Source organism: Neovison vison, chromosome 3 (genome assembly GCF_020171115.1).
Source record: "Neovison vison isolate M4711 chromosome 3, ASM_NN_V1, whole genome shotgun sequence".
Lineage (NCBI taxonomy): Eukaryota > Metazoa > Chordata > Mammalia > Carnivora > Mustelidae > Neogale > Neogale vison.
Genome location: NC_058093.1, coordinates 95,455,181 through 95,472,139, shown reverse-complemented (window position 1 = coordinate 95,472,139; position 16,959 = coordinate 95,455,181). Strand labels below are relative to the sequence as shown.

Genomic DNA, 16,959 nt, shown 5'->3' with positions numbered 1-16,959 from the left:
CACTAAATAAATACTTTAGTTTTCACCTTTTTTCCTCACCTATTTTCATGTACAAAAAGGACCAGTACGAGAAGAAAATAAGAAATACATAGTATTGGTCTAATGTATATTTTAGTGTCTTTCATATATGTATGACCTTACTGGTTTACCAAGTTTTTTAAAAAAAAATTTAACATAAAAGTAACTTTGATTTTTAAACTTATTCATGACATTTGATCCTCACAACAATATTTTAATCTTTGATAAAGAGGCTCGGAAAGTTTAAATGACTTTAGTAAGGCATCCCCTAAATTCCAGAGATGGAGAGCCTGGTCTTCTATATTTTGATTAGAATAGTTTTCCTGGTTCTGAACTAGAGCCCCACACCTAAAACAATTAGCCTTCCAGTAATCAGGATTAATTTGTATTCACTAAGGTTTTGAAACCTTTGCCTATTTTTTAATAAGCAAGGAAGACTTTTCTTACCAAAGTTGTTAATTTCATTACAAAAAGGTTAGTTTTCTTCAAACTGATTGGTTCATTTTACCAAGAACTATTTTCTAGTTTCATTGTTGTGATTACTCCTTTAAAAAACAGAGCTCCTGGAGTTCCCAGAAGTTTGTATAAAATATACACCTGAAAAGGAGCAGAAGATGGTAATTTTACCTTCTTGCAGTAAACTAAAGTCAATAAGACTTTGTTTTCTAGATAAAAGGTTCATCTAGAACCTTGAGTGTGATGTGATTTGGCTCACGTAGCTTTTATTGAGGTTTATTTCTTAATTTTTAGGCCGGAAGACCAAATACATCCATGGTACATTCTTCCAGTGGAGACTTTTGGACATTGTTGGGGACAGTCCTTTACCCATTCCTCGCCATCTGGAGATTGATTAGCAACTTCCTATTTAGTAATCCTCCTGCACAGACCTCTGTGAGAGCAGCAACATCAGAGTCCTCAAACCTTGCATCAACTAGCAACTCAGAAAAAAGGTATCTGTGTTTTTCCCATTTGCAGAATGTATTAGTAATGCCCAGTACCTTATTCAAAATGAACATTTTTGTTATGGGTACTATGCCATCTTTCTACATAAGGGAAAAAATTTAAATGTTCTGAAGTTTTACTGTATCATCTCTCCTGGGAAGCTCACTACCTGAGTTTTCTCAACCACCTTTCTAGAACCTACTCCTACTACTTTGTTTATTGACTTCTCCTTATCCCGTAACTGTAAGGGCACATTTTTTTTTTTTTTTGGTAGGACTAATTAGTAGTATCTTTTTTTTTTTTTTTAAAGATTTTATTTATTTATTTGACAGAGAGAGATTACAAGTGGGCAGAGAGGCAGGCAGAGAGAGAGAGGAGGAAGCAGGCTCCCTGCTGAGCAGAGAGCCCGATGCGGGACTCGATCCCAGGACCCTGAGATCATGACCTGAGCCAAAGGCAGCGGCTTAACCCACTGAGCCACCCAGGCGCCCAGTAGTATCTTTCTTGTTGACCATGTTTTGTCCAACAAGATATTTCATTTAATTAATTTCTCACAGTTAATCTTGCATACATTTTTTTGGAGGTGTCACTGTGCTTTAGATAATTTTAATCCTTTTTAGCAGCGCTTTGGGCTGCTTCTTGTCTTCTACTTGTCTTCATTCAGAGAAAGACCAGGCTGTGAAAACTGGATATGCATTTGAAAATGGTGCCTTCTTCAGAGTGTTATTTTACACTGGTCCCTTAAACAAGAGACCTTCTTTTTTTTTTTTTTTTTTTTCAAGAGGCCTTCTTTTTATTGCAGATGGCCAAGGTTAGCATAGTAATTCTAAATAATACCAGTGATGTTAGCTTATACCTCTGTTAAGATTCTGCGTATTTGAAACAGGTGAATGGGAAGTATTTTCCTGGAAGGTAGGATTGTAGTTTTTCTGATTAAATAATAGCATGGTTTATTATAATATATACCTTTTGCTGTTAAATACTGTTGAGGGGCTCCTGGGTGGCTCAGGCTCAGTGGTTTAAAGCCTCTACTTTCTTTCGGCTTAGGTCATGGTCCTAGGGTCCTGGGGTCGAGCCCTGCATTGGGCTCTCTGCTCAACAGGGAGCCTGCTTCCTCCTCTCTCTCCCTGCCTGCCTCTCTGCCTACTTGTAATCTCCGTCTGTCAAATAAATAAATAAAATCTTTTAAAAAAAAACAAAAAACACTTTAAACACTGTTGAGCCCATTAATAGGCGTTATAGCACATACACCAATTCTATGTGATAAGTAATGAAAATCCTTGCCTCTGCCATCAGTAAGTAAAGTCCTTGATTTTATATCCTTTTGACTTTCTAGATGAAGATTTAGTGAGTATTGTGATTGGGCTGATTTAGCCTTTATCTTTATTTCTTTTGTAACTATTAGGAAAACCAGTCATATTCTTAGTACTTTACTTAAGCAGGGATACAGGGAAATTCTTCTCTAGCCTGGGAACGGCATTCAGACTAGGTCTTATTAGTGCTGAATTTTACTGAGTAGTGGGTAGAAGCATTTAATTCTGAATTACTATTACACAGCATAGCTTGCTGTGTGGGTTTTTGTGTGTGTGTGTTCGTGTTTTTAAAGTATTGCTTTCACGCTCATGACCCTGAAACCAAGAGTCACAAGCTCTTCTGACTAAGCCAGCCAGGTGCCTTGCTGTGTGGGTTTTTAAAACTTAATTTGAATATGGGAAGAGATACTGGGATGGGGCAAAGGATGGGTGAATGCATATCTGGAGAGCAAAGCTTTGTGTCCCACTGTTTGTTGGTTGCCACCCACCCCCATTCAAAGGAGAATGCCTTAGCTTAAATTTTACCCGTTTTCCTTTCCATTTTCAGATGCTGAAAGCCTTTTTATTGTGTTTTTTTTTTCAGTTGTCATTTATGAAATACATTTATTCATTGGACAATAAAACATTTTCCCACCAACCTTTTCTTTTCTATTCTAAATCTATTCATTTAGTCACTCAAGATATACAATTCACAGTCAACTTCTTTCCCTCCCTTTTCCCTTACTCTTCTATATCTGATCTGTCAAAATAAATATATTTTGTTTCATTCCTTTCCACTGCCTTAGTCAAAGATCTCATAATTTCTCACCAGAATCAATGGAGTAATCCAGTTGATCTTCCTACTGCTAAATTTGCGTCTGTCCCTTGGTTCAACCAGATTATTGCATGAGTTAACTTTCTTTTCTTTTTTCTGCTCTCCTTTCTTTTCCTCTCTCCCTGCCTCCTCTTTTTCTTTCTTGCTTTCTTTCTTTCATTATTAACATATAACATATAATTTGTTTCAGGGATACAAGTCTGCGATTCATCAGTCTAACACTATATACAGTACTCACCACATCACATACCCTCCCCTATCTCCATCACCCAACCACTCCAATTCCCTCACCCCCTTTCCCTCCAGCAACTCTCAGTTTGTTTCCTGAGATTTAGAGTCTCTTATGGTCTGTCTCCCTCTCTGCTTTTGTCTTGTTTCACTTTTCTCTTTCCCATTAAGTTCTGCTTATCAGTGAGATCATAGAATAATTATCTTTCTCTGATTGACTTATTTTGCTTAGTATAATATTCTCTAGTACCATCTACATCATTGCAAATGTCAAGATTTCATTTTTTGATGGCTGTGTAATATACCTGTGTGTGTGTGTGTGTGTGTGTGCGCGCACTCGCGCGCACATGCATGTGTGCACGCGCATACTGTATCTTCTTTATCCATTCATCTGTTGATAGACATCTGGACTCTTGCTATAGTTTGGCTGTTGTGGATGTTGTTACTGTAAACATTGGGGTGCATGTGTCCCTTCGGGTCAGTATATTTGTATCTTTGGGGTAAATCCCCAGTAGAGCAATGGCAGGGTTGTAGGGTAGCTCTATTTTCAGCTTTTTGACGAACTTCCATACTGTTTTCCAGAGTGACTGTACCAGCTTGCATTTCCACCAACAGTGAAGGAGGGCTCCCCCTTCTCTGCATCCTCCTCAACACCTGTCATTTCCTGATTGGTTAATTTTAGCCATTTGGACTCGTGTGAGGTGGTATCTCATTATGGTTTTGATTTGTATGTCCCTGATGCCGAGTGATGTGGAGCACTTTTTCATGTGTCTGTTGGCCATTTGGATGTTTTCTTTAAAGAAATATCTGTTTATGTCTTCTGCCCATTTCTTGATTGGATTATTAGTTCTTTGGCTGTTGAATTTGGTAAGTTCTTTACAAGCCCTTTATCTGCTATGTCATTTGCAGATATCTTCTCCTATTCTGTCATTGTCTTTTGGTTTTGTTGACTTTCCTTTGCAGTTCAGAAGCTTTTGATCTTGGTGAAGTCCCTATAATTCACTTTTGTCCTTTCTTCCCTTGCCTTTGGCAACATATCTAGCAAGATGTTGCTGCAGCTGAGGGTGAAGAGGTTGCTGCCTGTGTTCTCCTCAAGGATTTTGATGGACTCCTGTCTCATATTGAGGTCTTTCATCCATTTTGAGTCTATTTTTGTGTGTGGTATAAGGAAATGGTCCAGTTTCATTCTCCCACATGTGGCCATCCAGTTTTCCCAATACAATTTTTTGAAGAGACTGTCTTTTTTCCATTGGATATTCTTTCCTGCTTTGTCAGAGATTAGTTGGCTGTTGAGTCAGGGATCCATTTTTAAGTTCTCTTTTCTGTTCCATTAATCTGTGTGTCTGTTTTCTTGCCAGTACCTACTATCTTGATGATTACAGTTTTGTAACAGAGCTTGAATTCCGGAATTGTGATGACACCAGCTTTGGTTTTCTTTTTCAACATTCCTCTATTTGGGGTCTATTCTGGTTCCATACAAATTCAAGATTATTTGTTCAAGGTCTGTGAAAAAAGTTGATGGTATTGTATTAAATGGGATCAACTCCTTAATTTCTCTTTTTTTTTTTTTTTGTCTCCTTGTTGGTATATAGAAATGCAACTGATATCTGTGCATTGATTTTATGTCCTACCACTTTACTGAATTCCTGTATGATTTCTAGCAGTTTTAGGGTTTTCCACATAAAGTATCATATCATCTGCAAAGAATGAGAGTTTGACGACTTCTTTGCCTATTTGGATGCCTTTTATTTTTTTATTTTTTTAAAGATTTTTAAAATTTATTTGTTTGACAGAGATCACAGGTAGGCAGAGAGAGAGAGAGGAGGAAGCAAGTTCCCTGCTGAGCAGAGAGCCCGATGTGGGGCTCGATCCCAGGACCCTGGGACCATGACCTGAGTCGAAGGCAGAGGCTTTAACCCACTGAGCCACCCAGGTGCCCCTGGATGCCTTTTATTTTTGTTGTCTGATTGCTGAGGTTGGGACTTGTAGTTCTATGTTGAACAGCAGTGGCGATAGTGGATATCCTTGCCTTATTCCTGACCTTAGGGGAAAAGCTCTCAGTTTTTCTCCATTGGGGATGATGTTTGCTGTGGGATTTTCATGGACGGCTTTGATGATGTGGTATGTACTCTCTATCCCTACACTGTGAAGAGTTATAATCAAGAAAGGATGCTGTACTTTATCAGATGCTTTTTCTGCATCTATTGAGAGGATCATATGATTCTTGTCCTTTCTTTTATTAATGTATTATATCATATTGATAGATTTTCAGATGTTGAACCAACCTTGCAGCCCAGGAATAAATTCCACTTGGTCATAGTGAATAATCCTTTTAATGTACTGTTGGATCCTATTGGCTAGTATTTTAGCGAGAATTTTTACATCAATGTTCATCAGGGATATTGGTCTGTAATTCTCCTTTTTGACGGGGTCTTTGGTTTTGGGATCAGGATAATGCTGGTCTCAAAAAGAGTTTGGACGTTTTCCTTCCATTCCTATTTTTTGCAATAGTTTGAGAAGAATAAGTACTAATTTTTCTTTAAATGTTTGGTAGAATTTCCCTGGGAAGCCATCTGGCTCTGGGCTCTAGTTTGTTGGGAGATTTTTTTATTACTGCTTCAGTTTCCCTGCTGGTTATGGGTTTGTTCAGGTATACTCTTCCTGTTTGAGTTTTGGTAGTTTATACATCTTTAGGAATGCATCTGTTCCTTTTGTGTTGTCTAATTTGTTGGCATATAGTTGCTCATAATATGTTCTTATACTTGTTTGTATTTGTTTGGTATTGGTTGTGATCTCTCCTCTTTAATGATTTTATTTTTTTTTTAAAGATTTTTTCTTTATTTATCTGACAGAGATCACAAGTAGGCAGAGAGGCAGGCAGAGAGAGAGGAGGAAGCAGGCTCCCTACAGAGCAGAGAGCCCGATGCGGGGCTCGATCCTAGGACCCTGGGATCATGACCTGAGCCGAAGGCAGAGGCTTAACCCACTTAGCCACCCAGGCGCCCCTTTAATGATTTTATTTATTTGGGTCCTTTCTCTTTTCTTTTTGATAAGTCTGGCCAGGGGTTTATTAATCTTATTAATTCTTTGAAAGACCAGCTCCTAGTTTCGTGATCTGCTCTTCTGGTTTCTATTTCATTGATTTCTGCTCTTATCTTTATTATTTCTCTTCTGCTGGGTTTAGGCTTTATTTGCTGTTTTTCCTCCAGCTCCTTTAGGTGTAGGATTAGGTTGTATATTTGAGACCTTTCTTGTTTCTTGAGAAAGGCTTGTGGTGCCGTATACTTCCTTCTTAGGACCACGTTTGCTATACCCCAACGATTTTGAACAGTTGCGTTTTCATTTTCATTTGTTTCCATGATTTTTTAAAATAATTCTTTAATTTTCTGGTTGACTAACTCATTCTTTAGTGTAGGATGCTCTTTAGCCTCCATGTATTTGAGTTCTTTCCAACTTTCTTTTGGTGATTGAGTCTCTAAGCATTGTAGTCCAAAAGTACACAGGAAATGATCCCAATCTTTTGGTACTGCTTGATACCTGATTTGTAACCCAGGTTCTGATCTATTCTGGAGAATGTTCCATGTGCACTAGAGAAGAATGTGTATTCTCTTGCTTTGGGATGGAATGTTCTGAATGTATCTGTGAAGTCCATCTGGTCCAGTGTGTCATTCAAGGCCCTTATTTCCTTGTTGATCTTCTTAGACGATTGGTCCATTGCAGTGAGGGAGGGGGTGTTAAAGTCCCCTATATTACTGTATTATTGTCATTGTGTTTCTTCGATTTTGTTATTAACTGGTTGCTTCCATGTTAGGGATATAAATATTTACAGTTGTTAGATCTTCTTATTGGATAGACCCTTTAATTATGATATAGTGTACTTCTTCATCTCTTATTATAGTCCTTGGTTTAAAATCTTATTTGTTTGATACAAGGATTGCTATGCCAGCTTTCTTTTGATGTCCATTAGCATGATAAATGGTTTTCCACCCCCTCACTTTCAATCTAGAGGTGTCTGCGGGTCTAAAATGAGTCTCTTGCAGACAGCATATTGATGGGTCTTGCTTTTTTGTCCAATATGATACCCTCTGTCTTTTGATTGGGGCATTTAGCCATTTACATTCAGGGTAACTATTGAAAGATACGAATTTAGTGCCAGTGTATTGCCTGTAAGGTGACTGTTATTGTGTATTGTCTCTGTTCCTTTCTGTTCTATGTTACTTTTTGGCTTTCTCTTTGCTTAGAGGACCCCTTTCAATATTTCTTTCTTTTTTACTTTTTTTTTATTTTATTTTATTTATTTATTTGACAGAGAGAGGGAGATCACAAGTAGGCAGAGAAGCAGGCAGAGAGAGGGGGGAAGCAGGCTCCCCACTGAGCAGAGAGCCCGATGTGGGGCTCAATCCCAGGACGCTGAGATCATAACCTGAGCTGAAGGCAGAGGCCTAACCCACTGAGCCACCCAGGCGCCCCCTTTTCAATATTTCTTGTAGGGCTGGTTTGGTGATCACAAATTGTTTTAGTTTCTGTTTATCCTGAGAGCTTTTTATCACTTCTGTTTTTAATGACAGCCTAGCTGGATAAAGTATTCTTGACTGTGTATTTTTCTTGTTTAGTACATGAATGTATCATGCTAATCCTTTGTAGCCTGCCAGGTCTCTGTGGATAGCTCTGCTGCCAATCTAATGTTTCTACTGTTACTGTTACAGACCTCTTGTCCTGAGCTGCTTTCAGGATTTTCTCTTCGTCTCGGAGATTTTTAAGTTTTATTTTTAGATACTGGGGTGTTGACCTATTTTTCTTGATTTTGACAGGCATTCTCTGTGCCTCCTGGATTTTGATGTTGGTTTCCCTCCCCAAATTAGGGAAGTTCTCCACTATAATTTGCTCCAGTATACCTTCTGCCCCTCCCTTATTTTCTTCTGGGATTCTGATTATTTTTAATATTATTTTGCTTTATTTTATCACTTATCTCTTGAATTCTTCCCTCATGATCCAGTAATTGTTTATTTCTCTTTTTCTCAGCCTCTTTATTCTCCATCATTTGGTCTTACATATCACTAATTCTCTCTCCTTCCTCACTTATCCTATCAGTTAAAGCCTCCATTTTTTTATTGCACCTCATCAATAACCTTTTTGATTTCGACTAACAGGTTTTAATTTTTAGATTTTTTGGATTTTAGTTCTTTCATTTCTCCAGGAAGGGATTCGCTAGTGTCATTATAATCATTATTCTGAACTTTAGTTCCAACATTATACTAACGTCCATATTGATTAAGTCCTTGGCAGTCAGTACTGCCTCTTCTCTTTTTTGAGGTGATTTTTCCGTTTTGTAATTTTGTTGAGAATAGATGAATAAGAAAACAAAATAGTTAGAGGGCAACCATGACCCCAGAGAAATGTACCCTAAACAAATCAGAAGAGACCTGAAGTGGTTGGGGGGTGGGTAGAATATGATCAGGCTGGTGAATAGAACAGAGCCATACACTAGATTTTGTGTATATTTTGGTCTGTTAGAAGACGCTGCATCCTAAAATTTTAAAGAAAGAAAAACTTAACATATATATGTGCAAAAATAAGGTTAAATACAATATGGCTGTAAAATGCAAAATTAAAAAAAGGATTTTAAGAAAGGAATTCACAAGTTGGTTGAAAAAGGAAAGAAGAACAATTTTTTAAGAAAAGAAAAAAATTCAAAGACCGTTTTTCAAAAGGTTCAAAGACTAAAGAATCATGGGGAAAAAGCCATGAATTCTATGTGCTGTATTCTCTTAGCACTGGAATTTTGCAGTTCTCATTGATCGGAAACTTGGTCTTGGCTGGCTATTCTTGCTGATCTTCCAGGGGAGGGGCCTGTTGCAGTGATTCTCAAATGTCTTTGCCCAAGACTGAACTGTACTGCCCTTGCCAGGTGCCAGGCTAAGTAATCTGCTTGGGTTACAGTAGTTTTTATTCCCTGAAGCCTTTCCTCTTGGCTTTAGAGGCTGAGAATGAACATATTGGCATCCCACTCTCTGGGCCCAGAGGAACCGAGCTTGGGCTCCCCTCCTCAGTGCACTGCTTTTCTCCTCAGAGAAAAGCAGTCCATCACTCCTTCTCCCTGGTCTCTGTCCACACGCCGTGCTCACCCAGTGTATGACCGAGTGTTTCTGTCTCTGCACTTGGCCCTGTTTGGACTCCCCAAACCCAGCAGATTCCTGGGGTGCACTCCCATTCTGCTTCTGCCAAGGGAGGAAGGGGAATCTCCTTGGATCTGCCACTTGTGGGTCCCTACTTGAAGAGCAGTGGCCCAACTGTGCAGCATATCATGGTTTGTGGCAACCCTGAGCAGAAAGCCCACTCCTGGGCTCAGTGTTGGCAGCCGGATTCCCTGCTCTGGTACTTGGGAGCTCTGCCACACTCAGGCACCCCCGGTCTTTCTGTGACCCCAAGGGTCCTGAGACTGTACTGTTCCAACAAGGGTTCCACCCCTCACTTAGCCACCAGGGTGATGTCCCTCAGTGGAGCAGACTTCTGAAAGTCCAATTTCATGCTCTGCTGCTCTCTTGCTGGTAGCTGGCTGACCAAGGCTCCCGCCCTACGCGGTCTTTCCAATATGTCATCGGAGATGCATTTCTCCGCACCTCCTACCTTCCAGAAAGTGGTCACTTTTCTGTTCATAGAGTTGTAGCTAGTCTTTTCTTCGATCTCTGGTTGAGTTTGCAGGTGTTGAGAATGGTTTGATAGCTATCTAGCTGAGTTCCTGGGACCAGACAAAATTTAGGTCTCCTAAACCTCCTCTGGAGCTATTTTGCTCCAGAACTCTTAAGTCCACACGAAGTAACTGGTATGTCACTGAGTGATTTGACTCTGAGTCAGAGCATTTTTAACTAGCCAATCAGATGATAACTTATGTTTAACTTTTCTCTTTTTGCTCATCACCATCTTGGACACGGTCAGTCTGTTTATTCTTAATAGATTTTATGTAAATCAGTCTTTACAGATTATGAAAGGATTAAAAACTGATAATTGATTGTTTCTGTAAATTAGGCTAGGAATGGAGCTTGGATAAGCTCTAGGGTGTCATTTAAGTTATTCACATTTTAGTTTGCATAAATAATAAAGCAAAGGTTATTTAGCAGGTGGCCCCTTTCTCCTAAGACTTAGAAAGTCATCAAGAGAAACATGGAAATGGAGCAGTGACTGGGCTGGTTTGGCTTGGAGAACAGTTGAAGTTAAACTGCCAAAAACGTGTATAGTCTTGTGCCATGTTAGGAGATGCCATTATCTCCCCTGGACTCTCCATAAAGTACAGCTTCCTGTCCTGACAGAAGTGTAAAGGAGATAGCTTTGTGCGACTGCTGTTTTCCCTTTTTGTCACCTTCTGTTCTCTCCCTCTCTTCTTACGTCAGGGACCCAGTCAGGAAAAGAGTGCTGGAGAAACGAGGGGAAGACTTTAAAAAGGAGGGGAAGATCTACAGATTGAGGACTCAAGATGATGGTGAAGATGAAAACAACACCTGGAATGGAAATTCTACTCAACAGATGTAGTGTGACAAGTACAGTATGTGCAGTAATCATTGTTTTCCCTTATGATTTAATGCAACTAAAATTCTACTGGAGAAGTGGGGCTGCTTTTTTTGTTTTCTAGCTGGTCTGTAAAGTGTCTCTGTATTCTTGCTTAGTGGGTTAAAGTTGTTTAACTCCTCAGACAGCTCAAGAGATGATATAACTGGCTGCTAGGTCCTTGCATATGGTAACCAACTGCTAGAAGCCTAAAAGAATCAAAACGTCTGCCACAGCCCCGTTATCCGCTTTCTTACTCAGTATCTCATATACCTGTTAGCCCCTTGCTCTCAGATGACAGGTTTTGTTTAGAGCTATTTTGCTCCAGAACTCTTAAGTCCACACGAAGTAACTGGTATGTCACTGAGTGATTTGACTCTGAGTCAGAGCATTTTTAACTAGCCAATCAGATGATAACTTATGTTTAACTTTTCTCTTCTGCTCATCAGCTGCAAGCAAAATCTTGTAGTTTTTAATCTTAAACACTGAATAAAAAATCTTTTCCAAAAACCGAAATGATCTTAGTTTTGCTTTAAGTTTTGTTATCCTAGCATGTTTTTGTTGCACAGGGCTCTATTGAAGTCATGTGTTTGATTTTTTGCCCCCTTCCCACTACTTCCCTGGAGCTATCTCAGAAAAGTAGCTGTGAGCACCCTGCTTGACATATAACTGGAGGAAGACGTTTTCTGACACACATGGCTGCTATGGTACTGTATGTCCTAAGTCACTGAGGCATCACTTTGTTGGTGTCATATTATATGCAGTCTTTGTTCTTCTCAGATGCAAAATAGCTGCTGAGTTACAGGTAGTTCTCTTCTGCCTTTTTCCTGAAGTTTTGCTCTGGACAGTCACCTTTCAAAGACCTAAAGTACCCATAGGTAGGACAGGAAGTATGGAATAAAGATAGGACTTTTGCTCATTTGGTTATTCTTAAGAATTTTAAAGAGATTTTTAAAAAAATTTTTAAAAATTTTTATTTATTTGACAGAGAGAGATCACAAGTAGGCAGAGAGAGAGAGAGGGAAGCAGGCTCCCCCCGCTGAGCAGAGAGCCCGATGCAGGGCTCAATCCCAAGACCCTGAGATCATGACCTGAGCCAAAGGCAGAAGCTTAACCCACTGAGCCACCCAGGCGCCCCAGAATTTTAAAGAGATTCTTAACCTGACTTACATGATACTTCATCCCTTTGTTTTTGGTAATGGAGACCACTAACTCCTAATGTTTGAAAAAGAGAGTAAGCTTGACAGTTCCTCTTTTAACCATCCATTTTTAGATTGGAAGATAGCACTTTTGAGTGTACTTACAGACTGACTTAATTTTGTGACAGGAGGAAGAAGTTTTCTGAGAGCAAACTGTTTTTCACGTATGAAGTAACAATTTTTAAAAACGGTAATAGTGTTGACAAGGAAACAGCCAGGCTATGATGTTGGTAAGAATAAAGACTGGTATACTCTTTCCGGAAAACAACAACAACCTTAAATGTTTCAAACTCCTTGATCAATTTTTCTGAGGAATGATCATTAACCCACTGAGCCACCCAGGCGCCCAAGGAATGATCATTAATGTAGACAAAGTTTAGGCACAAACATACTCATTAAGTCTTCAACTGACCAAATGCCTTCTGCAGAAATAGTCAGCTTTTGATGAGGAGAAATGGTACAGTACTAATTTATAATTCAGTTTAACATATATTCATTGACTACCTGTTTTGTGTCGGGGGGAGAAAAGCAGAATACAGAGTTGTAGGTAGTCTGAGCTCATCTTTGTACACACGTTTTATATATAGATAGTACCTGTATTGATAAAATGTATAGAAAACAACCAATCATTAGCAATGGTGAGATGGTTATATGTTCTTTTAATTCTTTTTGTACCCTATTAGGTTTTCCCAATTTTCTGCAGTGATCATATTATTTAGATAGCTTAAAAAGTGAGTTTGGAAAAGAAAAATTTCCACCAAGCATCCTGTTTAAGTTAAGATTATAATCTTAAAAAATACAGCAATATGTGATTTAAAAAAAAAAAAAAAACCCAAACCTTTCAAATGGGTGTGACCCTGCTAATAGCTATTAGAAATATGCTTGCAGAAATCTGGAGTACCTAAAGTCTGTTTGCTTGAAAAAAATTAAATTTCAGAGAAACATATGTAAAAGAGTCATTCACAGTCATTGAGTAGGAGGATCTCTCTCTGCAGCTTTATAATTTAAAAAGTATACTTGGTAAAAAATTCCAAACAATATAGAAGGCTGTAAAATAAAAGTCTCTTTCCTTACATCTTACCCCAGTTCTAGTCCCCAGGGGTAACCTTTAATAAGAGTTTCTTTTGTAATCTTCAGAAAAATGTTAAGCATTTATAAGCCAATATGTGGTAATTTTAAAATAGGATCATATTATATACACTTGCATCTTGTTTACTTACACAGTGTAGCTCTTTCCCTGTCAACACATAGCTACCTCATTATCAATGGCTATGTAATATTTTACTTGATAAATATACCCCAACTTATCTGTTCTCTGGTGGCATCCATTAATTATTACAGGTTGTTTTTTTTTCCACTTGTTTTTGTTTTTCTATTAGAAATACTGTTATACCGAACATCTTTGGGACAGTATCTTCTTAGCTGTGAAAATATACCAGTGGAATATGTTTGTATAACTGAGTCATGGAGTGTTTGCAGTTTGGATTATAAATGAAACTGCCAGAATGCCGCCTCTAAATGCTCTGTGAATATACCCTCCCATTGACAGTGTGTGAGAATGTTGATTTCCCCACCTTCTTACCAACACTTACACTTTTTCATCTTTGTCAGTGGTAAATGGAAAAGTGTTTGCATTTTATATGCATTATATTGATCACAAATGTAGTTGAGCATCTTTTAATATTATTGGTCATTTCAGTTTGAGAACTGCCTGTATTTGCCAGTTTTTTTCATCTTTATTGATTTATAAGAATTCCATGTGCATAAAGAAATTTAGCCCTTTGTCTAGAATATGCTATAAGTATTTTCTCATTGTTTATCTTTTGTGAGTATGTTGACAGTAATCTTTTGCCACAGTATTTGTATGATCAGATTAACCATGTTTTTCTTTATGGCTTCTGGGTCCTAAGTCTTGCTTATAAATACCTCTCTTCGAGAGTTAATTTTTAGAAATTCACCCATCTGTCCTAGTTTTCTCATGTTTTCTTTTTATATATATATATATATATTTTTTTTTTCAATTTATTTATTTTCAGAAAAACAGTATTCATTATTTTTTCACCACACCCAGTGCTCCATGCAAGCTGTGCCCTCTATAATACCCACCACCTGGTACCCCAACCTCCCACCCCCCCCGCCACTTCAAACCCCTCAGATTGTTTTTCAGAGTCCATAGTCTCTCATGGTTCATTATATATATATATTTTTAAATCTAGTATCCTGGGATGGGATCTGGCTCCCTTCCCTGTGGCTAACATCTTCAGGAGCTAACCTCTTCACCACCACCATTTATGGACTACTCTGTCTGTCCCCGTAATGTGGTATGCCACCTTTGTCCTGTCCTTTATGCCCATATATAGTTTTGTGTACAGTCTTGTCTTTTGTTGATCTCTTTTGTTTCTGCTACCGCACTATTTTTTTTTTATAACTAGCTCTGTAATGTTTTGTGTTTTTGTTTTTTTTTTAAGATTTTATTTATTTATTTGACAGACAGCGAGAGAGGGAAAACAAGCAGGGAGAGAGGGAGAGGGGAGGCAAGCTTCCCACCAAGCAGAGAGCCTGATGAGAGGCTCGACCTTAGGACCCTGGGATCATGACCTGAGCTGAAGGCAAATGCTTAACAAGTGAGCCACACCGGTGCCCCTCTATAATGTTTTAATGTTCTTTTTTTGCCCAGATTGTTCTGGCTCATCCTACAAGTTTATTTAATGTGAAACTTTCTATCAGTCTGTGTCCCCCTCCTCAAAAAAGTTACATTGATTTTGAGATTTAGAGGTAATTGACAACTTAAAATACTGAGTCTTTCTCTCAGAACCACCCTTACCCCCTTCTGACAAAACTTTCCCAATCTACTGATGGAGGAAAATGCTTCCTAGCAGTGAAACTTTTTTTTTTTTTTTAAGATTTTATTTATTTGAGAGAGAGCATGAGAGAGGAGAAGGTCAGAGTGGGAAGAAGCAGACTCCCTGTGGAGCTGGGAGCCCATGCGGGACTTGATCCCGGTACTCCAGGATCATGACCTGAGCCGAAGGCAGTTGCTTTAACCAACTAAGCCACCCAGGCGCCCAGCATTGAAACATTTGATAGGAATTTTCTACAGATACAACAGGTTCAGGTAAGGAATGCCTAAAAGGAACAAAATTTCAAGCATAATCAGTCATTTATTTTAAGTAAACTCCATGCCACACGTGGGACTCATGGTCAGGAGTCGTAAGCTCCACTGACTGAGCCAGCCGGGCACCCCATGATCACTCTTAAATCTAGCTGAAAACTACTTTTTATTTTTAAATAACATTTTCCCTGGTATCTAGAAAGAATATATAGACCAAATAAGTTTTTAAGTGCTCTACACTGGGATTGTCTTACTATTATTAGCACCTTGAGGGGAATTGATAAAGACCACATCATTTTTCTGTGCTCCCACCAGCACTCTGGATGTGTTTTGTGAATAAACACAGAAAAGGAGCAGATGTGCTTTCTGTGCCCTGTCTCCAGAATGTGCTTGGTAGAGACATGGTCCTTTATCCTCAAGAGGCTGATAGTAGAGAAATACACACTCCCAGTATAATATGGACAAGCTGTCCATATTATAGTCCCTTCCATTTAGGCAGAAGGGACAGGGAGGAGACATGTTTTGGGGAATTTAGGGGAAGCTATGCTGGGGGAAAAGTGCATTATGTGAGCTGAGATGTGAGGCAATTTCAGAGGAAGGTGCATGCTAGGAAGAAGAATATTTGCAAAGAAAGGAAGAGGGCATAGTCAAGGGCTTACACAAGGTTCAGAATTACCACAAACAGAGAGAAAGAAGAGAAACAGGTTAAGTGAACCATGGTCAGATTACAAGGCCTTTGAAGGCTATACTTGGGTTCCTTAGAAGTCATCCTGGGCAGGGGAAAGGAAGGAAGGACGTAAAAGTGGCTAAGAAAGGATCATTCAGAGGCCCTCTCTTTTTGGATGTCAGGGTATCTCTGCCCAAGGAATATATAATGTAAGCAGAAAGCATGTGTCTGTTGGAAAAGCTTAGAAACCAGAGAGGGCTTGTGTGACTGCATGAATTCTGTGGAACCTGCCTTCTCAAGGAGAAGCAGCTACAGGATATAGGGCATAGCTTATAGTACCATTTTTTTCTGAGCAACACAAGGTCTGAGACTGGGAGGCAGTTTGAAGGGGGGCAGGAGATGACAATGTAGTCCATCTGCACAGTGTCTTATTAAAAGGATTGCTATGGTTTTTGCTCATATTTCTACCTTTGAAGCTGCTGAACCTTAAAACGACCCGGTTAAGTGGCTTACAGAACCAACAGATGAGGTCCGTACTTGTATCTTTCCACAAGAGCCAGGTGCAGGGTCTTCCAGTGCTCTGATGAATTCCTGATACTGGGACAAGATGCATGTATTTCCATCTTAATTAGAGAGTTGTAAGATTCATGTACTCTCTATCAGTGCAGAGGCCTGGTGAAGAAATCCCGCCTGGGCAGAATAGAAGATCTTGAGGAATTTTGTGGGCAGTGAAAGGTATACAGGCAAACTAGGCTTGTTTTGCAGAAGTGGAGCAAGTGGTAACTTGTAGATCAGAATGCAGAAATAGTACTCAATTCCTGTTGGCCTGGTTGTGTTTTCCCTTGCTTGGAATGCTTACAGTACTTGTATGACAGAAATGTCACACAACAGACGCCAAGAATTGCAAGAGAAAAGAGTACATACAAAGCTGTCTGGGCTTCTGTCGCTCTTAGTGTTAACCCCAGGAACTGCACTTCCTCCTCTCTCATAGGGCTGACGGTAGGTCCAGCATCTAGGAGAGGAAGACAAAGGACAATTTATGCACCCTACAGATCTGGTTATCAGATCAATGTTAACTGATGTTAAGCCCAAGCTAGGTCCTTAGAATAGAGTCACACAGGTAT

At 39.2% G+C, this 16,959-nt stretch overlaps 2 protein-coding genes across 4 annotated transcripts in view; one reads left to right on the top strand and one right to left on the bottom strand.

Moving 5' to 3' along the window:
- Positions 1–11,373, top strand: part of UBXN4 (UBX domain protein 4) — a 57,409-nt gene extending 46,036 nt beyond the window's left edge. For all 3 annotated transcript variants that reach the window (XM_044242567.1, XM_044242570.1, XM_044242569.1), the window contains exons 12-13: positions 769–968; positions 10,704–11,373. In XM_044242567.1, the coding sequence (XP_044098502.1) occupies positions 769–968; positions 10,704–10,842 (339 nt within the window). In that variant the 3' untranslated portion in view covers positions 10,843–11,373. The remainder of the gene's footprint in view (positions 1–768; positions 969–10,703) is intronic.
- Positions 11,374–15,099: 3,726 nt separating this feature from the next.
- Positions 15,100–16,959, bottom strand: part of LCT (lactase) — a 53,988-nt gene continuing 52,128 nt past the window's right edge. Inside the window, exon 17 of the mRNA XM_044242566.1 lies at positions 15,100–16,847. Within this exon, the coding sequence (XP_044098501.1) occupies positions 16,627–16,847 (221 nt within the window). The 3' untranslated portion in view covers positions 15,100–16,626. The remainder of the gene's footprint in view (positions 16,848–16,959) is intronic.